The sequence below is a fragment of the Bidens hawaiensis genome, unplaced genomic scaffold (assembly GCF_021521415.1).
Source record: "Bidens hawaiensis isolate Kalapana, Puna unplaced genomic scaffold, B.hawaiensis_p1.1 tig00020344_1, whole genome shotgun sequence".
NCBI classification, from domain to species: domain Eukaryota; kingdom Viridiplantae; phylum Streptophyta; class Magnoliopsida; order Asterales; family Asteraceae; genus Bidens; species Bidens hawaiensis.
The window spans coordinates 234,963-261,855 of record NW_027493098.1 but is presented as its reverse complement, the minus strand read 5'-3'; the positions used below and the strand labels follow the sequence as shown (position 1 = coordinate 261,855).

General features: G+C 33.3%; 2 protein-coding genes and 1 long non-coding RNA gene across 3 annotated transcripts; 2 read left to right on the top strand and 1 right to left on the bottom strand.

The window, feature by feature from the left end:
• The first annotated feature begins 442 nt into the window (after positions 1 to 442).
• LOC143560515 (putative boron transporter 2) lies at positions 443 to 7,680 on the top strand. Its single transcript, XM_077048804.1, has 12 exons — positions 443 to 686; positions 774 to 856; positions 953 to 1,145; positions 1,867 to 2,005; positions 2,077 to 2,242; positions 2,917 to 3,083; positions 3,174 to 3,347; positions 3,416 to 3,511; positions 4,537 to 4,674; positions 4,740 to 5,059; positions 6,294 to 6,564; positions 7,320 to 7,680. Exons 1-12 carry the CDS (start codon positions 583 to 585, stop codon positions 7,596 to 7,598), a joined length of 2,130 nt encoding a protein of 709 aa, XP_076904919.1. The 5' UTR covers positions 443 to 582; the 3' UTR covers positions 7,599 to 7,680.
• A 2,022-nt stretch (positions 7,681 to 9,702) lies between these two features.
• On the bottom strand, positions 9,703 to 13,800 carry LOC143560512 (putative plastid-lipid-associated protein 14, chloroplastic). Its single transcript, XM_077048801.1, has 11 exons — positions 13,704 to 13,800; positions 13,519 to 13,635; positions 13,257 to 13,439; positions 13,083 to 13,169; positions 12,721 to 12,809; positions 12,533 to 12,620; positions 12,373 to 12,453; positions 12,205 to 12,281; positions 10,635 to 10,770; positions 10,455 to 10,517; positions 9,703 to 10,392 (listed from the first exon to the last, which is right to left on the bottom strand). Exons 3-11 carry the CDS (start codon positions 13,275 to 13,277, stop codon positions 9,790 to 9,792), a joined length of 1,245 nt encoding a protein of 414 aa, XP_076904916.1. The 5' UTR covers positions 13,278 to 13,439; positions 13,519 to 13,635; positions 13,704 to 13,800; the 3' UTR covers positions 9,703 to 9,789.
• Positions 13,801 to 18,573: 4,773 nt separating this feature from the next.
• LOC143560511 (uncharacterized) lies at positions 18,574 to 19,278 on the top strand. Its single transcript, XR_013140136.1, has 3 exons — positions 18,574 to 18,653; positions 18,905 to 19,016; positions 19,138 to 19,278. It is a non-coding gene; the product is annotated as an uncharacterized LOC143560511 (long non-coding RNA).
• Positions 19,279 to 26,893: the final 7,615 nt, after the last annotated feature.

Below are 26,893 nucleotides of genomic sequence, written 5' to 3'. Positions count from 1 at the left end.
TAATTAGTCTGGGTTCTTGAGATTGATTCGTTTTACAAAGTTTGGAACATGTAATTGTTGTTTTTGTTTCACTGCACACCAACTGTTCGACGAATTGCCCCTGTGTTTCTTTAGTTAATTAAGTGATGGATCTGCTGTTTGACCAAGTCAACCGTTAGTTGAAGGATCTAAAACATGGAGATCACTTTGATTTTTCGTTAATTATTCGGTTTTCGATGGATTCTTTCCGTTAGTTGTTTTGGCATTTGCTGATGGAGTTTAGAGATATTAGCTTCAAATTCATTACTTGATTCTTTAATTATTGTTTACAGTATATATATATAATATACCCATTGATTCTTTACTGATCTCCTGAGATGTAATGATCAGCAATTGCAGATAGTACAGCTTTCATGGATCTCATGGGGATCATTATCATTATATAATAAAACACATATGACAGAAGATAAATATTTCAGTCTTAATAAAACCCTTGTATTTCTGCCCATTTCTAGACGTATGTCTGTGTTTTTCGCCTTACCGTTTGTTGAATATTAAGAAATCCGACTATAAAGTGTAATATAAGCAAACTATTTCGTGTTTATGGAAGAAACTTTCGTCCCGTTTCGTGGGATTAGTAATGATCTCAAAGGAAGATTATTATGCTACAAACAAGACTGGACAGGTGGCATTCGGGCCAGTATCAGGTTCTTGATGCTTTCATAATTTGAATCACAATGGAATTATTGTACTTTTTTGTTACAATTTACAAGATTCTGTTTTTTCTTTATTAGGATTTTGGCTCCAACGACTTACATATTCTTTGCATCAGCGATACCGGTTATATCGTTCGGGGAGCAACTTGAAAGAGATACTGGTTAGAAACTTTATTAAGTGTCAAGATTCTCATATTTTAACTTTTAATATCTTATTTTGGATAAAAAGATTGAATTTTGATGTTTGTTTGATATAGAGGGAAGTTTGACTGCAGTTCAAACTCTAGCATCAACTGCAATTTGTGGGATTATTCACTCGATAATTGGAGGGCAACCCCTTCTTATATTAGGTGTTGCTGAACCAACTGTGTTAATGTACACTTTTATGTTCAACTTTGCTAAGGATCAAAAGGATTTAGGGAAACCTCTTTTCTTAGCTTGGACCGCATGGTAGTTTCTTAATATTCTTGGCTTTAAGTTAGAGGAGGAAAAATGGGTGGGTTGACCCGAAATCCTCTTTGTCCAATCTTTTTATGATAAAAACAGTCCTTTGAATGCCATATTGTTACCATATTATGTTAAATTTTATGCATCAACTGATTTGGGACGTTGCATGCATTCAAATGGTGCTTCATAATTGTAAAAACTGAAAACCACCAAACTTTCAAGAATTTGGTGATTTTACTAACTTTCCTTTTTGCGGTGATTTCGTCACTTAAGTTTTGTTTTTTACTTATTCTAATGTATATTGGATTTAATCAAACAAGTTTCAACATATTTGTCAATTAAGTCCCTCAACAAATTCTGTGTGTCACCCTAAACTTTTTCTTTGTAGTGGTTTAATCACATGTTTCTTCTTGGCTAATTCAATTAAATTTTGATAACAAATCATGTAAGTTAAGGGACAAAATCCCTGCAGAAAAAGTTCAAAGCTTTAACCACCAAAATGTAGAAAGTTCGCTGGTTTAGAGTTTTAAACTAGCCCTTAAAAACAAACTTTAGGTGGCTTTCAACCTGTTTTTCCATCCAAACTAATTCTTCTGATAAGGACCATTTGAACCTTTAGAGATAAAAAACCAAATCGAGTGGTTCGTTAGTAATGGTTCAAAGTTATCACCTTTCTTAAACCAACTAATTTTTGAGAAAATTATTACTGTTTGAATGAGAACAGGGTTTCCGTGTGGACGGCTTTTCTGTTGGTGGTGTTGTCTATTTTGGGTGCTTGTTCAATCATCAACAGATTCACACGAGTAGCTGGTGAATTATTCGGTCTTCTAATTGCTATGCTCTTTATGCAGCAAGCTATTAAAGTAAGTATAATTCCAATTTAACTTAAATATGATTATAAAACACCAAATATAGCATAATTTTAATTTGATAGGGAGTTGTGGAGGAGTTTGGTATACCAAAAAGTGAAAACCCTAATCAACCTGCTATGCAATCTTCATGGCGTTTTGGAAACGGAATGTTTGCTTTGGTTTTATCTTTTGGTCTTCTTCTTACGTCTTTAAAAAGCCGTAAAGCCAGATCATGGCGATATGGAACTGGTTAGTGTCCCGGTTTTGTTTTTCATTACTAAGGGGATGTTCGGATATGCGTTTTAAACGTGGTCACGTGTTATCATATAATCCAAATCAAATAATCAGCTATAATAAGATGGTAGGTTTGTAAACGATACGAACGTTTGAACCGTTTGGTAGGAAGTTCGTTTATAATAAATGATCGAACGAACATGAAGAATTTTTTTTTCACTTAGTTAAATGAACGAACATGAAAACACGTCTCATTCGTTCATTTATGTTCGTGAATGTTCGTTCGTTTTTATGTTTGTTTTAGTTCGTTTATAGTTCTGTTAAATTTTTTAGACTCACTAGAATTTAGTCTAGTTTTATTAATTTTTAAGCCTGGCAGATTGATATTCACATTTAAATTTCATTTCTGTTCGCTCGGCTGCGTTTGTTCGTCTATCTTCAGTAGGTCCTTTCGTTTATTCTCGTGAACCATTCCTTTATGCTATTAAAAACGAACATTAGCGAACACGAACAAGAAAACCACATTTGTTTAATTGTTGTGTTTGATCATTCGTTCAGTTTGTTTACACCCCATTTTAAGCGGGTTGTAGTAGATAGTGTTTGGATGTGCTTCTGATGTTTGAAGTTGCAAATAATAATCAAAGATTAAGTTAAGCATTTTGTTGACTTTTGGTTCTTAATTATTCAAGGATGGTTACGGGGATTTATAGCGGATTATGGGGTCCCACTTATGGTGGTTGTTTGGACTGGTGTGTCATACATACCAACTAATAGTGTCCCAGAAGGAATACCGAGGCGGCTTTTTAGTCCAAATCCATGGTCTCCTGGTGCTTATTCAAATTGGACCATTGCAAAGGTGCTTTCTTTATTATATTATAACTTGAATTACTAGGAATACATTGTTTTTCCTTTTTTTTTTAAATCTTTAGTGTCATATTTATTGCAGGATATGCTGAATGTCCCGCTTGTTTATATAATTGGAGCTGTTGTTCCAGCCACCATGATTGCGGTTCTTTATTATTTTGATCATAGTGTTGCATCTCAACTTGCACAACAAAAAGAGTTTAATTTAAAGAAACCACCTTCTTATCATTATGACCTCCTTCTTCTAGGTTTCTTAGTAAGTGATGAGACTTTACTCTATTTCTTTAATATATTTATTTTTTTGTTTGTTGTTTTTTTTAACAGACGTTACTGTGTGGGCTAATTGGCATTCCTCCTTCCAATGGAGTTATTCCACAATCTCCTATGCATACAAAGAGCTTAGCCACCTTGAAACATCAGGTAGTATTTTTCATTAAAAAGTTAGGATATTTTTCATCTTATTTTATCACAAGGTGATGCAATTCTCCTAAATTGATTGCTTAAATTAGTGATCAATATGATTGTTAATGCGCGCGCATGTGTGCATTACTTCATAACACTTTATAAATAATAATCCTGGACCCCCCTTGGTCCCCAAAAAGAACCGACTTTTGATATTAATGATTAAAAAAATAACTTCTCTTTAGCTCAATTAGTTATCAAGTTAAAGTTCAAAAATAGTTTATTTGACACTTAAAGTCAACTGCCTACTCTTTCATTGGGTTGGAGGTTATTTATATTATCTTCATTTGTCTGTTTCCTTGAATCCTTTCCAAGTTCCAACTACTTCCTTTTTCTAATGCTATAGATTATCTTATCTTAATTGATGGCTCATATTAGCAACTTATCAAATTAATGAAGTAATGAATCACAAATTTTATTTGCATAATTAGGCATAACCTACTAAAAATTGGTTTCGGAGTAATCTAGAGTAAATATTTTGAAAAAGATTTATGCACTACTGTAATCTTTTATTCCAATGATGCGTAAAAATTAATATATATGTATGTATATGGGAGAAATTTATGCAGAACAAAATGAATCATTCATTTTTTTTATCTTAAAACATTTTAAAATAAAGAAAATTATAGAAATACATTATTTATTCATCTCTCTTGAAATTTAAAAAATATAAACAAATTTGTTTATAACCTGCAGTTGTGTAAGTTATTTGTAGGTATCTACACATGTGTAGGTAAACGACTAGAAATTTTAAAACATGTGAAAAAATTAGTTTGATGGTTTTTATGTACATAAGGATACACATTTGTATTTAAATGATACAATTTTTTTATATGAACTATTGATAAACAATTTAAACGATTTAGGTTTGCTCCTTCTATTCTCACAATAATTTAGTGTTTTGTAATGAACCTCACCCTATATATATATATATTATTTCATTTTAATGTATGCCTAAAGAGTGTTTTTTTTTTCTGAAACAGCTACTTCGCAATAAACTTGTATCTACAGCTAAAAGAAGTATCCGTCAAAACTCAAACTTGGGCGATTTATACCGAAACATGCAGCGAGCATACAACGAAATGCAGACTCCACTCATTTATCAAAATCCACCAACTCTGGTACATAACTAAACAATTCCAATCTATTTAAAACTTCATTATCTAAACAATTGTGCTTCAAACAGGGACTAAAAGAGCTAAAAGAAACAACAATACAACAAGCTTCTAGTGGCGGTTACATTGATGCACCTGTTGATGAAACCGTTTTTGATGTGAATAAAGACGTTGATGATTTGCTGCATGTTGAAGTGAAGGAACAACGGTTGAGCAATCTGTTACAAGCGTTAATGGTTGGCGGTTGTGTTGCTGCTATGCCTATTCTTAAAAAGATTCCCACTTCGGTTCTCTGGGGCTATTTTGCTTTTATGGCGATTGAAAGCTTGCCCGGTAATCAATTTTGGGAGAGAATATTGTTACTTTTTACAGCTCCAAGTCGAAGATACAAGTAAGTTTTCAGCTCCAATTGCATCTAAGTAGTTGGTACATCTTAGTAGTGGCGAGATGGGTAGATCAGGAATAGGGGTGTAAACGAGCTGAGCCGGGCTTGAGCTTGACCAGGCTCGAGCTCTTCTCGTTTAACTTACAAGAGCTTGAGCTCGACTCGTTTAACTTACAAGAGCTCGAGCTCGATTTGTTTAACTTACAAGAGCTCGAGCTCGACTTGTTTAACTTACAAGAGCTCGAGCTTGACTCGTTTTGAGCTCTATATCTAAACCTCGAGCTCATCTTGTGCCTTATGAGTAGTTTATCAAACTCGAGTCCGGTTCACGCTCGGCTCGATTATTTTTATTATTTAATCTATATACATAAATGAATTTCTTATTAAACATATCTAATTGTAATGTTTGTACATAGCATCATCATCATCATCATCATCATCATCATCGTACTCAGTATATCCCACCAATAGCAATGCTATGGTAGGGTCTGAGGAGGGTAAGATGTAGACAGCCTTACCTCTATCCCATAGGGATAGAGAGGCTGCTTCCGGTGAGACCCCCGGCTCGATAGTAGTTTTGAATCAAGCCTTGGACAATATATACTATTTACTTATTTTAATCATAATTTTATATATAGTAATATTTATTATATAAATAAATCTTTAGTATATTAAATAAAAATTATATAAATAATAGGCTTGTTTAGGCTTACGGGCCAGCTTGTGCTTGGTTAGTGAAGCTCGGGCTCAGGCTTAAACTGGTTTTTTAAACAAGCTTACTTTTAGGGGCTCAAGCTCGTTTCTTATGATAAGAACACATGATAATACCGAATAGGTTCTACTTGTACAATTAGTTGACTTAAATGGTTCCTCAAAAATCAAAATCATAATCTAAATAGTAACTTCCTTGTTCAAGCAACACACGGATGCACGCTTTAAAGGTGATTATGCGATATTGAATGATCAGATTACATTAATCTGCTTTAATCTAAATAGTAACTTCCTCAATATATAGTATTTGCCTTTGTAATAAAAAATAATCAGATTAGGCTAAAAGACGGTTGCATCTTCAAATTGCATTCATATGATAATCACTTCCAAAATGCAAATCCAAACACCTCCAAAATGAAGAAATTCGATTATCAGCCAACTGTTTTATTTTATTTGTACCTTATTACAGTACTCACACATTATGACACATATATATGTTACAATCTTTTGTTATTGCTGTTTTAATTAGGGTCTTGGAAGAAAATCATGCTACTTTTGTTGAAACGGTGCCTTTCAAGACTGTTGCGTTTTTCACGGTTTTTCAAACGGTTTACTTGCTTGCGTGTTTTGGAATAACTTGGATCCCAATTGCTAGTGTTCTATTCCCACTTTTGATCATGCTTCTTGTTCCCGCAAGACAATATTTGCTTCCTAAATTTTTCAAAGGTGCTCATCTTCAAGATTTGGATGCTGCTGAATATGAAGAAGCACCTCCTTCAACCTACAATATCGCATTTGGTGTAAGTCATTCTTTTCTTTTATAACTCCATTAATATAAAATAAAGACGCGCTATAGAAGACATTTGGGGAAAAATAATGTATTTTTTTTATATTTTAAAAAATCTTTTTATGCTTTTTAGTAATCTTTATGGAGAAAGATGATATTTTTTTGATGGGCTTGGCTAAAATAAAACAAATACGTGCTAATCGATTGTGCTACATGCTACCATACCTTTTCTTGTATAACCCCATTAAAATAAAATGATTACGCGCTAATTGATTGCACTACATTCTAGCAAAAGATTTGAGGAAAAAATATGTATTTGTATCTATAATAATAATTTTTATGTATCTTTTAATACTCTTGTAATTTTTTTAGTAATCTTTTTATTAAAGAATGTATTTTTATTTCTTAATAATCTTTTTATTATATAATGCATTCTTTATTATTATTTTTTTGAATAATCTTCTCATGCGTGTGGTGGGTCTTTATGGAGAAAGATTCTATTTTTTCGCGTGTTCAGCTAAAAATTCAATTTTTCATAATCATGGCTCCTTTTATGTATTTTTCAATAATCTTTTTATTTAAGTAATGCAGTTTTTATTTTGTAACAATCTTTTATGGATCTGATGGGTCTTTTTGGAAAAACAAAGACGCTATTTATTGGGCGGGTTCGGCAAAAGTTCAAAATTTAAAATCATGCCTCAAAGTTCAAAATTTAAAATCATGCCTCTGCTATTATTATTATTAATCCTTGATAATGTACACATGTAGGAGGAGGATGTTCATTCAAGAACATCTCCAATTGATAGTGGGGAAGCTCTCGATGGAATTGTAACAAGAAGCCGAGGAGAGATCCGTCATTCCAGCAGCCCGAAAGTCACAAGTTCGACCCAAAGCCCACGAGAAATGCAGCCTTCATATAGCCCACGCGTGTCGCACCGGGCTATGAGCCCACATTCTAGATCATCTGGAAAAGGGCTAGAAATCAAGCGAACTCCAAGTCCCGGCCCATCTAATCTTGGTGAAATTAGTAAAGGTTCTTCCTCATGAAGCTTTTGCAATTTGTGTCATGATTGTGTGTTAAATTATTTGTTACGTAATGTGTGTAAGGTGTTAATTGTCGTGTAATTACTGTATGTTTTCATTTTATTGTATGTGTATGGTATGGGCAAAAAACAAGTGATCAAACTTGTAATGAAATATTTTTTTTTTCTTTCTGATTCGTGTTTAAATCACATATATTCACATACTGATGATGGGTGACTGTCGAACGGACAGCAATCTGGAAGGCATCAATGGCAACAAGATCCGGCGACGACTGACACTTATTACCTCAACAGCGACCATGTTAAGATTATTCACTCTTCATTTATAACCTTCTACACAAGCGATACTTATTCTCACGCTGGAGTCGGGTCACATGATATCCCCTATCCTGCGACGAGGCTAAGGCTAACTGTGTTATTTGTCTTAGCATGTCTCGGTCTTTGTCAAAGACACTAGATAACTAGGTTGTCATCCTAGTCCATTTCCAGTGGAACAAAACTTGAAACTTGGTTGGTGTAGTGAGAACGAAGCTGATGCTTCTCCATACGCCGCCCTGATATGAAGATTATTATATTTGCAGGCAACAAGACCGGACATAGCATACTCAGCTAATACTCCAAGTCAATTTGACTTAGACCCACGTAAAATACACACGAAGGTTGTCGCTTGTGTTCTTCGGTATTTAAAGAACACACCACGACAAGGCATAGTTTGCCTAAACAAGGTGACTTTGGACTAGTTGCTTATTGTGATGTTGATTGGTTGGGGTGCCCCATTACCCGTCGCTCACGAAATGGTTATTTGTTAATGTTGGTTGGAGCTCTGTTGCCATGGAAAACCAAAAGGCAATATGTCGTTTCTTGTTCATCGGCTGAAGCTGAGCCATGGGTACCATGGTGAGTGAAGTTTTATGGCTCTTAAAAGATTTTCAAGTTTACTACACATATGCAACTCCTCGAATAAATATATTTTGTGGGAAGCTATTGGTGCGATACTTAATGCTGCTGACACGAATAAATCGGGCATGCTAACTGTTGAAGAATTTCAAAATATTATCGATGACATACTCATGCGTTGTCCGGTTTTATTTTTAAACAAATAGATAAAAGTGCATATCAGTCGAGTTGTATAATGATTTATGTGAAAAGTTGCAGCCAAACAAGGGGACATATCTATCTAACTACTTTAATAAGAGGGAGTTGGCGAAAATTACACAAGAGAACCCATGTCATTTCAAGGGTACAGGGCATCATGATTTCTGCCCATTTAGGTATTATTTTGGCACTATATTATCTCATTAAAAGTGAAGGTTTTCTCATTAAAAATTCTTCTTCAATCCGATTCAATAAATCCGTTATTGACACCTGCCACTTAAAAAAAGAACTTCGTGCCTACTGAAAGTCTCAATCTTTAATCATCACTAAGAAAACCACAAAACGACCCAATACCCTACAATACTTCCATTGAACAACATTGGCCATCGAAGATTCAAACTATTTATTCCTATTTAGAAACTACGATTCACCTGGGTTTCTAAGAAGATGAACAATCGACGTTGGGGTTTAATAAACAGGAGGAGGATTTCTTAAAAAGATGTTCTAATATCATAACACGTGCGATATTCAAATGACGGTTGCAAATATTTACAGCTACAAAAACCCACAAACTAAACTTAAATTTCAACTATACTCCCAACTATACAACATAACATAATTTATTTGTTATGTTATTTGTTCATGTAACCTTTGATTATAACACAAAATGTACACCACAAAGTTTTATGTTTGAGTATAAACCTAAACGCATCATACCCGAAAACCATATATTCACAATAATATATTAAAAAAATAAATAAATAAACCAGTGTGACACAGGCTAAAAGCTAGTGTATTATAGATATATATCTCAAATTTCTTTGATAGATACCAACTTCTTTAAATTTCAAGCTCTTTTAGCAAATTTCAAATTCCAATTTTTTTTTAACAAATCTCAACCTTCAAAAATATTTGAAAATTTCACGAACCAAACGCACCCTAAAGATTTCAATTTAATGCGAGTTTTGATTAATCAGCTTTTACCTGGTGATGAACAAGACTCTGGAATAGACAGAAAATATACACTCTTAATCAACATCTAAAGTGTGCTTATAACAACAGTTTCTATGTATGTACAACATACTACATACATACAGATATCAACGTTCCATGCGTGTAAATAAGAGGGCCGATCCATTGACACTTCGAAGAACCATCATCCTAGAATCTATGTAGGTCCCACAAACAATCTTGGACAAGTCGAACATTTCTGGAGGAATTTGCACCCGAACCTCATTAACAACAGACTGTGCAGCCTCGATATCTTTGCTCAAGGGGTCATTCAACTGCAGTGCCACATCAATGTCACCTGACACAAGTTTGACCACGGGAAGACTCGAGGGTACTTCTCTATGATGTAATACTTTTCTCCACTTGTTTCCAGAAAGTTTCTTGATGGCGGTATCTTGAGCACTGTTTTTGTTTTGGTCTTTTATGTAAAGTCGCTTTCCAGATGTTAATCTGAATGCAGATTTTACTACAAGATTTCCATCAATGCCCGTTTTGTTATGTGGCCAATCTTTGCCAACGAGGACCTTGAAGTTAACATTGGAGGTGAACAAAAATGGTTTTGATGGGTTAGTTATTGTGAGGTGCACGTCTCCAATAAGGACACGTGAAGGTGGTTGACGGGTGGTTAATCCTATGTGGCGCCCCGTGCAGTAAGCCAGTCTCCATCTTCCAGGTAGCAACCCTACCCAGTTCTGTATAATAATATATTTTATCATCCTGTTTATTGAATGTAAAAAAGAGTAAAACTGTTAACCTTTCGCTTTGAAAAAGGATTCAACATCTCCATTAACTCAAGAAAGTGAGCAAGCCTGACGCGCTGAAGGTGGAGTAAAAAGCCAAAGTGCATTTTTAGAGCATAATATCGCACAAATACATGATTACCTAATCCAAATGATTTGATGAATAAAAACACACTAATGATAAAGAGGAAAACCTGTTGGTGGCCATATATGTACTCCTCTGCAATTTTAACTGCAGTTGATCCCAGACCCCATCTGATTATGTCCATAGATGGGTTCACTCGCCATCTCGGTCCACACAGAAATGGGTGTCTCAAAGCATCCAAACATCTGCAACAAAGCTACCTATGTATTAACATTGATCAACTTGAGTTCTTAAGATAGACACATTAATGCAAGAATCTATCAGCATACAGATTGCAACTTTAAAGAAGTTTAAACAAAGTGTGTTGACTATTTGCCAATCCCTTTCAATTAGGGATTGCCACCATCTTACAATACTAATAAAAGAAAATGTTGAAGCTTAGGTGCCAACCCCACATTTCACCTAATTCCTAATCTTTCTCATCTCATTTATTCTAGCTATTCATGGATCATGGGTCAAAACCATTTTATCAAATGGGTTATAACATAGTGTGAATTATATTTATTATTGAATCAAATGTCATTTTCATACCTAAGGTTTGACAAACTACACAACTTTGGTACCTTTTTTTAAATTTCTTGCAAATCAACACCTGGTGTTTCTAAAATCATGCTATTTAAAAGTTTTCGTTAACCCTGTTTGTTTTTTTCCATTAAGTCTACATTAAATTAATTCACAAGTATTTTGAGAATCACAACTGAAATAACAGACCTTAATTATCTTTATTATTTGACAAAACCCGTGTAATACACGGGTTCAAAAGCTAGTATATTTATATAGCTCCATGGAGATCATGGAGATTTATTAGGGGCACCAATGCTGATCATTGAGAATTTTTAATTTTTTTTTATCATTTTATAGATTAACACTCAATTTATGTATAACAAAAAAAACACCATAAAACTAAATAAAATACATAAAAATAATAAATTTCATTGATTCAAAATACTAAAAAAGATACATAAATTTTCTTTAACTGAAAAATATAAACAAAAGTTACATAAAAAAAACAGCAGAATGTTTTTTACATTAAACCTACATTTATATATAAATCACAATAAGCATTCAAATTTGAATACAACATGCTTCTCTATTCCTACGGGGTAGAGGTAAGGCTATCTACATCTTACCCTCCTCAAACCCTACTACAGCTTTGTTATTGGTGGGATATACTGAGTATGATGATGATGATGATGATGATGATGATGATGATGACGATGATGTTTCTCAATTACTAAATATGTTTTTGAAATATAATAGGGACTTTAAATACTAAATTTAGAAATAATATATTATTATAGTTATCGAAATACTACATATTTTTATATTGCATTATTTGAATGTCACACATAAAAACAAAATATGAATATTTAAAAGTTGAAGTGTTTGTAGTAGGCGGGGTAATATATGCCTTTCTCTAAGAAAAAAGGACCATTCCCCCTCTTCAAATCAATTTGGTTTCAGTGTTTCACCAAACCAAAAGAGCATGAAGAATGTCGGTGCAGAAAGCGGTGTTTCCGAGCAACCCGACCGAACTGATCCTCCAACCTGAGAACACCCCGATCACCCTAACATCAATTGATGTATCAATTCTAATATTTACTATGTTCTTGGTTTACCTTATTCTATCAAGTGGTCTAGTAGCAAGAAGTAAAGATAGCAGGTGCCAGCCGGCACCCGAGTTCCTATCTAGCATCTGTAATGAAAATCGCATACAAGAACATATATTAAAAAAAAAAGGCAATGGTGCAAGTAGAGACAACTATTTTAAAGATATACGAGCTTACTTGCAAGCCAATATTTCCGTGTGATGAATTCCGGTTAAAAGTTCTTAATAGAAATTCACGCAAGCAGGAAGGATCATTTCCCTAACAAGAAAAGATTGATATAAATACATTCAAGTACATGTGAAAAAAAATCTTTCATTACATAAGAAACTATGAGCACCTTATTGAGGAAGGCTTTGAACTTAGTAAAGATAATCGGATCCATAAGCTCCCTCAATATCATCTTTACCATGATGAACCCAAGACATCTAGATTATTAAAAATAATTAAAAAAATACCATCAATTTTCATATAATGATGGAAAACTAGCATAGGATAATTTCCATCTTCCATTTATTTTCCTCATACCTCATGTCAAATGCAATCATCATTTGCTGTCTGTCTGTATTATTTGAACTATCCTCAAAAAAGTCAGCAGCATTTCCCAATATTCCTACCTAAAATAATATCTTTTGCATTAATGGCCCTCAAACCTTTCAAAACACTTGACAAACATGCTTATCCTTCCTACCTAAAAAGGAAAATTATATTCGTTTCATAACTTCTACATGGAATTTGTTGCACTTTATGTAATAATTAACAAATTATTCATCAATTTTGCATTGTTATGAACAAACAAGTTTAGTTATAACACCAGAAAATAAGTTTAGTTTAACTTCAAGCAAATAAAGTGGCGTTCAAATATCCTAAAAAGAGAGGTTGATATGCACTTTAATATGTCTATCGACTGGACTTATATGAACATTCTCCAATCTGAGCTCTGTATGTGCAAGTCCATGACTATGTAAGTAATTCACCTGAAGCAGAAAATCAACACAAACATAAAATATCTTTCCATAATACAAACATACACACACACACCCACAAGTCACAACAAAACGTACGCCAATTAGTAGATCTCTCATCAGAATTCGAATAACGCGCAGCTGGCGAGAGACAGCTGGCCCACCAACTGTATCATCACCAACCCGTCTCACAGATTCTTCACCCAAAGCAAGTGTAGCTTCCAATGTCGGCAGCCAATCCGACTGGCGAAGCCAGTGCCTCAAAGAAAAGCTCCCATGACACTAACAATTAAAACACACACAATTATTTCATCAAATGATGGAGAATGAAGTTTATTTATATCTTTAATAAAACACCTACACCATGAACAAGGGTAAACGAGCCCTAGTCCTCCATTGTTTGGGAACACACATAGCCATGAACTTGCATTGAATAAGAATAGTACATGTGTTTACGGCGAGCCAGTTTCTTTAGAACCTGTAAATGCATTATGATGAGTGTGTTTCATGCAAAAGTTCAAGTAATCCCTACAATCAAGCACGCACCTGTATAGCACGTTTTCCTCTGCGTTGTGCTTGAGCACTTGTAAGTCGTCTAAGCACCACTTTTGTATTATGCAAAGGGCTGCTGCACCTTGATAAGTTAGATACAACAAAACATTCAGCATGTACGTAAAACCATACCTATCGGAATCTTTCACGATCGCTTCAAAAACGGCCTCGTCTCCCTACACAAAGCTCGAAACAGTCAACACCACAAGAGGCGAAACTGAAGAAACGCGAGGATGCTACGTACATACCCGTCCGCCTAGGCCAATGCTGACGCGATCACTAATCTTAAAATCAGAAAAGTTAAACTTGATGACGTGGCTGAGTTCTTGTCCGTTTAAAGAAGAATCTGAAGTAGAAGCAGATTCCAGTATTGGAGATAGAGATTCTTCTCTTGATAACAAGCACCTCCTGATTTGTGATCTCTGTTTCCGAAAAGAGCCAAAGTTTGTTGGCAGCATCCGAGGCAAATAACTTGGTTTCATCAGCAGATTATTATGGTAACGAGTTAAATCCACAGTTGGAACTGAATTCATTCCAAATAAAGCCATATTGTAATTGAGTCTCAAGACTGCACTGCAACACTAAGCAGTAGTTAATGCGACCGATATTTGAGATATCGGTTATCGCGGTGAGATATCAGTAATCTTAACATCATGTAAAATACATACATATATATATATATATATTATACACACACCCACGGTAGTAATTCAGTATAGTCTCCTACCATTAATTAACAAATGAATTAAAAAACACTAACAATGGTAGCAAGTAGGAAGCAATTACTAAGACTTAAAACACTAACATTGAACATTAAAACTTGATAATTAAGACTTAAAACGGGAATATCGGTGATATATATCGCCGATATTATGAGTACTGATATTTTACCAAGGGACCGATAACTAACTTATATAACGACTGTGTAGCTGCAACAAACTTATTAATATCATCATCCTGTAATTGACGTAGATGTGAAATTGAAATGGATAGAGCAAAATAATTAGCAATTAGAGTTATGTATTTAACAAATAAGCCCTTGGATTTGATTTGATTTGATTAGAGTGAATCAAAAGCAAGCAAGCAAGCACGATGAAATTGGGGGTATGGAAATTAGGGTAAACTGAAATGATAAAAGGTACCTGGCTGACTGGCATGAAGAAGGAGAGCGCTAATAATAATAATAATAAGATTGTTGAGAGATCATATACATATACATACATATATACATACATACAAATACAAATGAAATGAAATGGTTTGAGAGAGTTTGTTGCGTGTGCTAGGGTACGTCTGTAACGTCTCCAAGCCACACTCGCGCGTGTCTACGTCTGCTTGGCGCAACAGGGATAATATTAATATTAATATCCCCCTTATTACGTGGAGCTTTTTTACATTATTCGTTTTTAATATTTATATATGTATATTTGGATTTTAATTTTATTTATTATAAAAAAGTTAATAATTAATATACTAAAGGTTTGATGATAAAACGGTTCCACAAATAAATGATATGTTATAATCCGGTTTCAAAGCTATATGGGTTTGGTGATACCCATTACCCGTTTATTTTCTTTATTATAAAATTGTTTTTTAATTATAAATAATATCTTTTTTTAAATAAAATAGGATATTAATTTTTAGTATATCCCTATTTTATAGGATTTTCATATCAAATATTTTATGAGATTAATTTTTATTTTTTGGATTTTAATTTTCTTATTGTAAGAAAGTTAATAATATACTTAGTGTTTGATGATAAAAGGGTTTCATAAATAAATAATATGTTATAACCCGTTTAAAAGCTATCTGGATTTGATGACCCATGACCCGCTTATGTTTTTTACTATAAAATTGTTTATTAATTATAAATAATATCTTTTTCTTTTTAATTTGGATATTAAATTTTAGTATATCCCTATTTTATAGGATTTTCATATAAAATAATTGGTAAGATTAATTTTTAATTTAATTAGATGTTATAGCCCATTTAAGAGCTATCTGGTTTTGGTAAGACCCATATCCATGAATTTGGGTTAAATCAATGAGAGGCCTTCATTTAAAAATCAAACAATCTGGTGGCTTCCATAAAAGGAGGAAGCGATCACATCACGACATGTAGGATTTTAGGGGTTTCGTTTATATATATTATAGATTTATTTACACCAATTTTGACGTAAAATAAGTCAACCAAATAGAGTTGACTTTTTTGTAATTCTCATGTTAACATTTAGACATGTTTCTGATTATCCTCTAATGACACTTAACCTTTTGTGTGTGTGTGTTTCAAAAAAGTATGCATCACAAACAAACAATATCTCTTAACTAGCAATTGATGGTTATTATATTATCTATATACGCCCTGTTTGCGGGCGCGCATATAATGTATATATGTGTGAACCCTTGGGTGAGCAAAAGTGAAATTGCACTAATTTTGACGTTATTTTACTAATCTCGTGAAAATAACGTTAAAATTGACGAAAGGTCAATCAGGCATCATGTGGTGGCGTTGATAACCGAAAGACAAGGGTACATGCACTATTCGACCGGTGTGCCGATGGTTGAGGGTTATGTGTCTTATGTCCAAGGCTTGATGCAAAACTACTATCAAACCGGGGGTCTCACCGGAAGCAGCCTCTCTATTCCTACAGGGTAGAGGTAAGGCTGTCTACATCTTACCCTCCTTAGACCCTACCATAGTTTTGCTATTGGTGGGATATACTAAGTACGATGATGATATATTATCTATATCTATATTATATATTAAGCATAAGTGATGGGCATGCATGGTAATTTCATAATTAGAGAGCCAAGACAAAATCGACAATTCACAATTGAGCAGAAAAAGTAATTTGGCAATCCCTCGATTCATTCTTAAAGCGTTCGGTGCAAGTTTCTAATACGAGAAATTAATGACAAAATGGGAATATCAATATAGTATATTGAATTTGGAGACAAATGAAGGTTTAGGATTGATTTTGCTATTATTGAAAACATCAAATGCTATATTGAATGCACGATGATTCATATATACAATGCAACCGTATGGAAGGTTTAGGGCTCTATTGAATGCCATATTGATTTCGCAATTCAATGATTTCATCTTCAATCCATCTGTTTCAGTACTCACTGTGTTCCCGAGTCTTATTTAACGAGGGGAGGGGAAGGGAGGAGAATTAGGACAAAAAAGAAAGGTAGGGGAAGGAAAATGTGTGACTTTATTTCGTGTTCCCGAGTTTAATGAAAATGAGAGAAAGAGAAATGAAATTAAACATTTTAGGTGTTCCCGAGTTAAGAGGAAAGGAGAGGAAAGATATATCCTATTATACCCTTTAAGTAAACTATATTAGGGGGTAAGATATGAGGGTAATTTAGGAATTAATAGGAAGTTATTACAAGACATAAATATTTTCTCTCCTAATCTCTTCAATTTGGGAGGATGATAATATGCATAAATTTTTCAACATTTTCCATCCCTTCCCCTCCCCATCTCTTCTTAAAAAATCTCCGGAACATGATTTTTTAATATTTTTCTTTCTTTTCCGTCCCCTCCCGTTGTTAAATGAGACTCGGGAATTGATTCCTTCAATTTAGTCTCTCCAGTTCCCATTCATTTCCTTCAATTGCAATACAACATCAAAACCCATTAATCATTGTGCAATTAAAAGGGTTCGGCGGGTTTTCTTCTATGGTATTTAAGTATGATCGATGTTTGCCCTCACAATTCCTCATTGCTTCTCAGTCCCTGCAATGGAGGTAAGTGTTCCTGATATATTTTTCTTTTCATTTGTTTGTATATACATATCCTTTGTTGCTACTGTCATGTGTTATGTTCTCCGGCTCCCGACGGACGTGATGCACTTTTATGATTCGTTAGTTGGTTGAAAAATCATTTGTTTTTATGTTTTTATGGTTCTGTAATTTCGGCTATAGTTTTTGTATTATGGTTCTGTAATTCCGGTTTTAGTTTTTGTAGTTTAGTTGAATGTTTGAGTGTTTGGATTTAAAGGGTTGTTTTAGACGCTGCTGTATGAATGTATGATGGGGTTTCATGATATGATTCTCATTATGAAAAAGATTTCTTGCCTTTGTTTCTTTTTATACTTTAGGTTCACATATAAATTCACACTCATACCACACACCAGTTTCTTCATAGGTTCCACATTATTCATACTTGCACATGTCTAAGATGAGTTATTTCTGGTTAGTTTAAACTTCATTTCCCATGTGCACACCAAGTGCTTGATAAAATTCCTATTATAGTTTTTGTAGTTTGGTTGAATGGTTGAGTGTTTGGATTTAAAGGGTTGTTTAAGACAAGTGTTTAACAAAACTTTCCATTAGAATATTTATAATTAAATTAGAATATTTGAATGTTTTGTGGTTGAAAGATTGTTGCACACCAAGTGTTTGATGAAATGTTTCAATTCATTGCCCTGATAGCTTAAAGTCTGTTTCGGATTCTGCTCTCGCTGTTCACAAAGTAAAATACTTAGAAGTTAGAAACAGAGTTTCTGCATGGCCACTTTCTTGAACTTGAATCTCCATCATTTAGTAATTATGCCACCTGAATTTCTATTCATGCTCATTTTACTTGATTTAGTTTTGTTTGAACATTGTCATCATGGTAATTTGCATAAATTATGTGATAGTCTAAGAATTATTCTTTTAGCACAATTGGCATATTTAGACCCAAGAAGTGAAATTACATGTTTTGCATAATTGGCATATAATGCACATATGCATGCAAATATGCAGATATGTATGTGTTACTGTGTATACATACATGCGCAGGCATGCACACATGTGTATATACTACATACTACATAGTTAATCAAATAATTGTGGTATATATGATGTAGTGAAGAGAAATGAGGGTTGTCATTGATTCTAATGATGATATTGAGGGAGGCTTTGCATTCTTTTCCGGGGAAAAGGTACCAGGTAACTACACATATTAGTTATCATCTTCTTGTAAATGATTAGCTTTTCTACATACCGCAAAAAAGAATAATACCCTTCCTTCCAAAAATGTTACTTTTGAACCTTCAAAATTTGATGTATTTTCCTTAGTTAAATTTAGTTAGGAGGTGAATTTTGGTTGAAGAGAACCTTAGTATAGAATACATGAGGAGTTTTTTTAATGGATTATGTGATGTTTAATGCATTCTCATGATATGGATTTCTTGGTAAAGATGTAGGAAGGTATTCAATTGAGAAGGCAAAGGAAGAAACCGCACGCATTTTAAGGAAAGCAAGGAGAAGAAAGACAAAGCATTGCAATACTATAATTATAAACTGAAGATGGTGAGTCTATGTTTTGGTTACTATCCTTAACTCCCTTGAAAATCACTGTTGACAAACGAAGTTGAAATTACCAATTTGCCCATTGGCATCATTCTAATTTCGTCAATATTGTTGCAGGTAGGACTGGGATGCACCAATGCACATTTCAATAGGTATGTAAGGGATATAACTCAACTGTGAATACCTACCTATACACTGACTTCGTCGGACTTATTATCATAGCAAATAATCGTTTACGTCGTTTTAGTTTTGCTTTTCCTGCAATCTTTTCTTTTTTATTCTTTTTTTTTGTATAAAGTTGTCAAGCTTTTGTATAAAGTCGTCAAACTTGACAACTTTAAACAAAAAAAAAAGAAAAAAATGCAAGTTTAATTGTAATGTGCACTGGCAATTGAAAACAAGCCTTTTAATATTCATAAAAATGCAAGTTTAAGTGTTTAAATAATAATGGAAATGCAAATTAAACACAATCAGTTAAAAATAGTGTAAACTTGTCATCCTATATTGTATATTCCCATTTATTCCTATTGATCTGTTTTGTATGGTTGGGTCTTTCAGTTGGTTAGTTTTGTACCCTCGGTTAACCAAACTATTTTCATATAATCCTAGTTTTTATAACTGTAGGATATGGGTCACTTTTTATTAAAAATAAAATGAACGATAACGATACTCTCGTTAGTAATGGGAAATATAAGAGTACAATATCGTTTACAAAATCGAATAAAATGAATATAATATACAACTTTTTTATATTCAAAATAGATAAGATAATGCGCCTTCATCAGGCACTTTATGTAATAGCTTCATCTTGTGTCTTCATCACATTGGCCATCGACTAAGCTCCTTGAATCGCGTATTCATGAACGATCTTTTGTGTAGTCTTCAACGAGAGCTTGAAGTGTATCTTCTTGTATGATCCTTTGCTATAAAAACGAACAAACTAATGTTGACGGTTGAGGCTGAGGCACGTGTTCAACATGCTTCCCTTAAAATAGATTTCGGGTCTCTACTAAAGAGTCCGTCTGTCTCCCAGGGTACAATAGCCGAAACAGTATGTACTGCCGGGAAAGGCTACGCGCCCGAGGTTACACCGGGTATATTGGTGTTCTTGTAAAGGAATCCTAAAGAATAAGATGGTGAAGGAATTGAGTAGAGAGTACTCCTCTCTAACCATATGGATTTTTTTAAGTGAACACAATTCAAGTACTATCCAATAAGGCACAAAGCCTACTAATGTATACAATATTTTAAAGAAAATCAAGTGTCTCACTTAATTAGTAACTTAATGCTATAATAAAAACTTATTAAGTGTCATCAAGCTACTATACTCAAGAGTTTCACCAAACCAAAAGTTTTATATTATTATTACTATATTTAATTTTCATTCACCCTTTCTAATTTTCCAACAATCCCCCACATGAATGGAGATTAATCAAAACACACAAAAGCTATCCAATGGAACCTCGACAGTTAAGTATTGCAGGATAGGTAGGTGTTAGCTTTGAACCTTCCTTTGTGAAGTATACTTAGTCTCCTAGCGATTAGTAGACGCGATGTCCTTGAACAAACCCCCATTTGTGAAGACGACAATACGCTTCACACAATACTCTCCCTAGCCGAGCACATCCTCTCATTGTCGAGTGCATTATGGTCCTGGAACACTAGCCTGGTTCTGTGAAAGCTCTAGGAATTGCGCACCCCACAATTTCATTTGAAGCGACCCCACTTCTCTTGTACGTAGGTGATTATCCATAAATCATTAAAAGCATTAAGGTTATAATGATTTACACAAATCATTAACCATGTATCATGCTTAGCCTCATAACATGTCACTTTTGTTATAGGAATGGGCTAGGAAATAATTAACCTCCCTTTATAATTTAGGAGGATATATATATTAGCTTATGTGTCAACTTATACATAAGCTATGCCTCCACAGTGACTACCCTTAGGTATACATAAGCTATGCCCCCACAGTGACCAACTTATACATAAGACCGCGTCTTTGTATCAGTGAGTTCATCAATGCTTACTAACTAATAAAGTAACACATGCCTTAGTGTTAGCTTCCACCACTTGATAAAGTTTAAGCAAAATTTGTCATAAGGTTGTTAACAAACCATCACAAATCTAGAAGGATTATAAATCACCATCTAGAACATACCTAAAAAGTTGAGGTCTTCTGACGACCCTCATAAGTTATATCATTTCCTTAGATTGAATGATGACCCTCTTTAAATTTGTCTATACACAAATTCATTCTTGTGTTGTGAATGTTTCACATTAATTAGTCTTTGCAAAGCACCACAATTAACAAGTACTAGTCTAGCAAGCTTTAGACTACAATACTTTAGCATGTGAACATAAGATGCGTCATTCTGATTCTTCATAGCCATTATAATATTACTTTGAAACGTTCAACCCAAAATTTTAGACAAAATTATGAGACTTATTAACAATCTCTAAAACTTAGTATTTAAGAAAGTCTCACAAGTTATTGTATGTAGCACATACATAACTTCATAATTCATTTTAAGGAACATAACTTATTTTCCTTTGATCTCAAAGGCTTCATCATTTACTTAAATAGACTTTGAACATAAGTCTTAATCCAAATCATTTTGATGAATACATTCATCAAGATTAATGTCACTCGTCTACAATCACTATTATGTTGAGATAAAGTCAAATGGATTAACACTCAAACTCTTGGAATTCACATTTGCATAGAAAGATTTGTGCATTTCATTGTTGTTTCTTAAAACTATTCATTGAGATACTCTCCTAGAATGAAAGATAAAATTTCCACATAGTTCAAACAAAGTGAATGGTGGTAGAAACATCTATATGTCCATTGCTATTGTAAGCATATATTATAATAAATCTCTTGAGATTACTTAATATCAATTACAAAAATAACATAATAAATCTCTTACGATTCAACTCATTTAAGGAAGTGTCACAAGTTATTGTATGTAGCACATACATAACTTCATAATTCATTTAAGGAACATAACTTATTTTCTTTTCATCTCAAAGGCTTCATCATTTACTTACATAGACTTTGAACATAAGTCTTAATCCAAATCATTTTGATGAATACATTCATCAAGATTAATGTTACTCGTCTACAATCACTATTATGTTGAGATAAAGTCAAATGGATTAACACTCAAACTCTTGGAATTCACATTTGCATAGAAAGATTTGTGCATTTCATTGTTGTTTCTTGAAACTATTCATTGAGATACTCTCCCAGAATGAAAGATAAAATTTTCATATAGTTCAAACAAAGTGAATGGTGGTAGAAACATCTATATGTCCATTGCTATTGTAAGCATATATTATAATAAATCTCTTGAGATTACTTAATATCAATTATAATAATAGCATAATAAATCTCTTACGACTCAACTCGGTGAATTTTCAATAATGAATATTCAAGGATTTAAATATCTCATCAACATATATTAATTCATATGTTACAATTCACACTTATTTAATCTCCAAGGTGTTAAATACGTCATTAACATATATTAATTCGCATTTACTAATTTCCAAGGAGTTAAATATCACATTCTTGTGTATTTCATCTTAATACACTCATCTTGTTATTCCATGACCCTATCATGATATGGTTATACATTTGATGTCTCATCTTAGATTTTTGTCAATGTAACAACTCACAAGTTATTTCTTATGCAATATTCTTTTTGCATTATCCATTTAAAATTACTCTTCTTTTTAAACATAAATTTTTCATTAAAAATCTAGAAAATAATTTTGTACGTCACAATAAATGTTGTTGTATTTGGTTGTAAAACTGCATGTTTTATCTGAAGATATTGTACACAAAATAATAATAATACAGCCGAAATTACAACATAAAGTGTAAAACACCTTTTAATAAAAATTCGATAAATGGATAAACAGACGACATTTAGACATCAAATCACAAATTGTTATTATCTTCAACACTTTCATCATTTGACTGAAATCATCTTAGTGATATCATTTTATGTTATGTATTGAGGTACTCCCTCAAATAGAACTCCATGCACACATATCCATATCATCGTTTCAATTTTGAAACCATATTCTTGAACAAATATGTTCAAATTAACATCAAGTTGTTACAATTACTACACTTAAGTGGCAAAACTTGAACAATCTATCTTGTTCTCACAACATGAAGTTGTTTTCCACCATAAAGTATCCTTGAGAACGTTATGTTAGTTTAATATGTACTACTTTTAGCATGAGTAGTAAACCATTTTTGAATTATTTAAATATGCAAAACTTTGTTTAAAATCATTTTAAAACACTTTCTTACTTTTGCATTATATTATATTAATAATAACAAGGGTTTATAAAAAACAAAGTCAAGACCTAAAACATCAAACAATTTATATGGTTTAGGTTTAAGACCCTTGTACTAAAATGGTTTCCAGCACACATGTTAAAAAAAATATGTTATAATGCACATTATAAAACTGAGCATTTATATATAACGTTTTCCAAGGATAGAATCTATAAAATAAACCATTTCTACTTATTTCTAACGAATAAGTTAGAAAATTAAATGTTTACATAAAACATTTCCTTTCAATATGGTTTATAAATAAACAATTTCTAACAAACATGTTAGAACTTAAACAATTATAACGCGTACGTTGTAGGAAAAAATATCTATACATGAAACATGAAACTTGAGACAAAAACCTTTAAACCGTCGGTTTTTCTTGTGTATAACCCAAAAGTTACTCAATTAACACAAAGTTAATACGTGAATTATTAGTGACTTAATGAGAGGAATATGAACAAACACACGTGGAATCTTTTATGCACTATTTCACCAAAATACACATGTACGTCTCACTACACTATTTTCTAACACACCCGTTAGAACATTAACGTTTACACAAAACGTTTTAAACACATATGTTTATATATATATATATATAAAATAAATCGTATCTTACACGCATGTTAGATATTTAAACATATGTTATATACCAATACACTCGGTCAAACCCACAAGTTAGAAAAATAACCGATTACAAAATTGGTTTTAAACGAATGCTTTTTTTTAATCACCGTTTCTAACACGATTTTTAGAAAACAGACGATTATAACCATCATTTTAAAATGAACGGTTTACTAAGAACTATTTCTAACACAATTGTTAGACATAAAACCTCAATGGTTATCCAAAAACCGTTTCTAACACTGTTGTTAGAATACTAACGATTACAAAAATCGTTTCTAATACAAACGGTCGAATCAAACATTTCGTTATGTAACACAGCATTTTTTAGATATAAGATTGTACTCCAATCTTTAAAATATCTAAAAACGATATTGTACCACAAATAATATTTCCCAAAATTATTTCTAAAGTTTCATGAAAAATATCTTTTATATCAATTCTTCCGTGAACCCAAAATCCTTATAAATAAGGTTTTAAGATTGTAGCAACAATCTCACGAAATCTGTTTTAAGATAGTAGGATATGGGTCACTTTTTATTAAAAATAAATTGAACGATAACGATACTCTCGTTATACTTCATGTAATAGCTTCGTCTTGTGTCTTCATCACATTGGCCATCGACTAAGCTCATTGAATCGCGTATTCATGAACGATCTTTTGTGTAGTCTTCAACGAGAGCTTGAAGTGTATCTTCTTGTGTGATCCTTTGCTATAAAAATGAACAAACTAATGTTGACGGTTGAGGCTGAGGCACGTGTTCAACATGCTTCCCTTAAAATAGATTTCAAGTCTCTACTAAAGAGTCCGTCTGTTTCCTAGGGTACAACAGCCGAAACAGTATGTACTGCCGGGAAAGGCTACGCGCCCGAGGTTACACCGAGTATATTGGTGTTCTTGAAAAGGAATCCTAAAGAATAAGATGGTGAAGGAATTGAGTAGAGAGTACTCCTCTCTAACCATATGGATTTTTTTAAGTGAACACAATTCAAGTACTATCCAATAAGGCACAAAGCCTACTAATGTATACAATAGTTTAAAGAAAATCAAGTGTCTCACTTAATTAGTAACTTAATGCTATAATAAAAACTTATTAAGTGTCATCAAGCTACTATACTCAAGAGTTTTATATTATCATTACAATATTTAATTTTCATTCACCATTTCCAACAATAACTTCATTTCATGCATTTCTAAGTAAAAATTTAACCCAAGTTTCATTTTTGTTATTTAACCAAACCGAATAAACCGAACCGATTAACCGAAAACCGATTGGTTAACTCGGTTGATTCTAATAACTGAACCGGATCGTGCACACTTTATGGACATAGTCTACATAAGTTATAGAATACAGATTACATTTTGTTTTTTAATTTCATTTTTTTATTATCTTATCTTTTCTTTGGGCATATTCTAGGTGATGACGGTGTATGCTCATACAAGATACTGATTAAATGATCTTGAAAGGAAGATGCTTGGAAAAGATGAGTTTTAACTTTTAAAGCAACAATCTTTCGTAAGTAACTAACTATCTGCTTTATCATCATCATCATACTCAGTATATTCCATCAATAGCAAAGCTATGGTCGGGTCTAAGGAGGGTAAAATGTAGACAGCCTTACCTCTACCCCGTAGAAATAGAGAGGCTGCTTCCGTTGAGGCCCCCGGCTCGATAGTAGTTTTGCATCAAGCCTTGGACATAAGGCACATAACACTCAACCATCGGCACACCGGTCAATTGGTGCATGTACCCTTGTCTTTCGGCTATCAACGCCACCACATGATGCCTGATTAACCTTCCGCCACTTTTAACATTATTTTCACGAGATTAGTAAAATAACGTCAAAATTAGTGCAATTTCACTTTTGCCCACCCGAGGGTTCACACATATATACATTATATGCGCGCAACGCAAGCAGGGCGTAACTATCTGCTTTATGTGTTTTCTAATATAGGGCCAAAGGAACTTACGAGTGCTGTGGATCTAATAAGCTACTAGAAGTTATTACCTCATTATGACTTCTTCTGCAAGAAATCACTTCCTGTGTCTATTTCAGACACACATTACCTGCATAACGCTGTTGGGACTCGTAATTAGAAAAGGTGATGGGATGCAGTTGGATCAGCTTATTCAGAATACATCCTTTTCAAGGGACACAAAGACACAACATTCTCATCCAGTTCCCTATCCCTATATCCATATATATATCATATAATTACACTAAAAACACTACATTTCTCTCTATTGTTCAATTAAATAATATTTTTTTATACCTTTTTCATTACAGTTTTCTCTCTCCACCCTATAATTTATAAAAAAATCACTATCTTTTCCCCAAATTTACACAAAATCACTACCTGTTCTCTCTCCATCCTATAATTTACACTCACAACTACTCACAAACCCACCCTATAATTTACAAACTCTTCTCACATAATTTTAAGGGATGGGTTGGAAATGCTGAAGGAAGCATTTCAGTTAATTAAGGGAATCTGCTCCTGTTGACCTGCCAGCTGTAAGTGGTTGACCAATGTTTTCCAACTTGTGAATTTTGTTATAATTGCCAATATAAATTGGACTTAAGAGTTAAGGGCCATGTGGACTTTTTTAGTCAGAGAAGGGAGTTCCTACTGTAGTTGGAAAATCCAGAAGTGAATCGAAGGATAAAGAGAAAAGGCATAAAAAACACAAGGAGAGGGATAAGAGCATAAGAAACACATGCATCGTCATAAAGATCGAAGTAAAGATAAGAACAAGTAAAAAAAGAAGGATAAAAGCAGTCATCATGACAAGGTTAGCTTTACTCCTTCGTTTTCGGATGCATAACTAGGTTTGTAAACGAACCTAACATTTAGTGAACTACTCAGCGGGAAGCTTGTTTATTTAAT

Bases quoted from the DNA above. Each gene is read 5' to 3' on its own strand.
- LOC143560515 (XM_077048804.1), top strand. From the start codon at position 583: ATGGAAGAAACTTTCGTCCCGTTTCGTGGGATTAGTAATGATCTCAAA. The intron at 2,243-2,916 runs GTTAGTGTCCCG...TAATTATTCAAG, and splicing joins ATCATGGCGATATGGAACTG to GATGGTTACGGGGATTTATA. The intron at 3,348-3,415 runs GTAAGTGATGAG...TTTTTTTAACAG, and splicing joins TCCTTCTTCTAGGTTTCTTA to ACGTTACTGTGTGGGCTAAT.
- LOC143560512 (XM_077048801.1), bottom strand. From the start codon at position 13,277: ATGAGAGATCTACTAATTGGC. The intron at 12,621-12,720 runs GTATGAGGAAAA...TTAATAATCTAG, and splicing joins ATGATTGCATTTGACATGAG to ATGTCTTGGGTTCATCATGG. The intron at 12,454-12,532 runs GTGCTCATAGTT...TTTTCTTGTTAG, and splicing joins TCAAAGCCTTCCTCAATAAG to GGAAATGATCCTTCCTGCTT.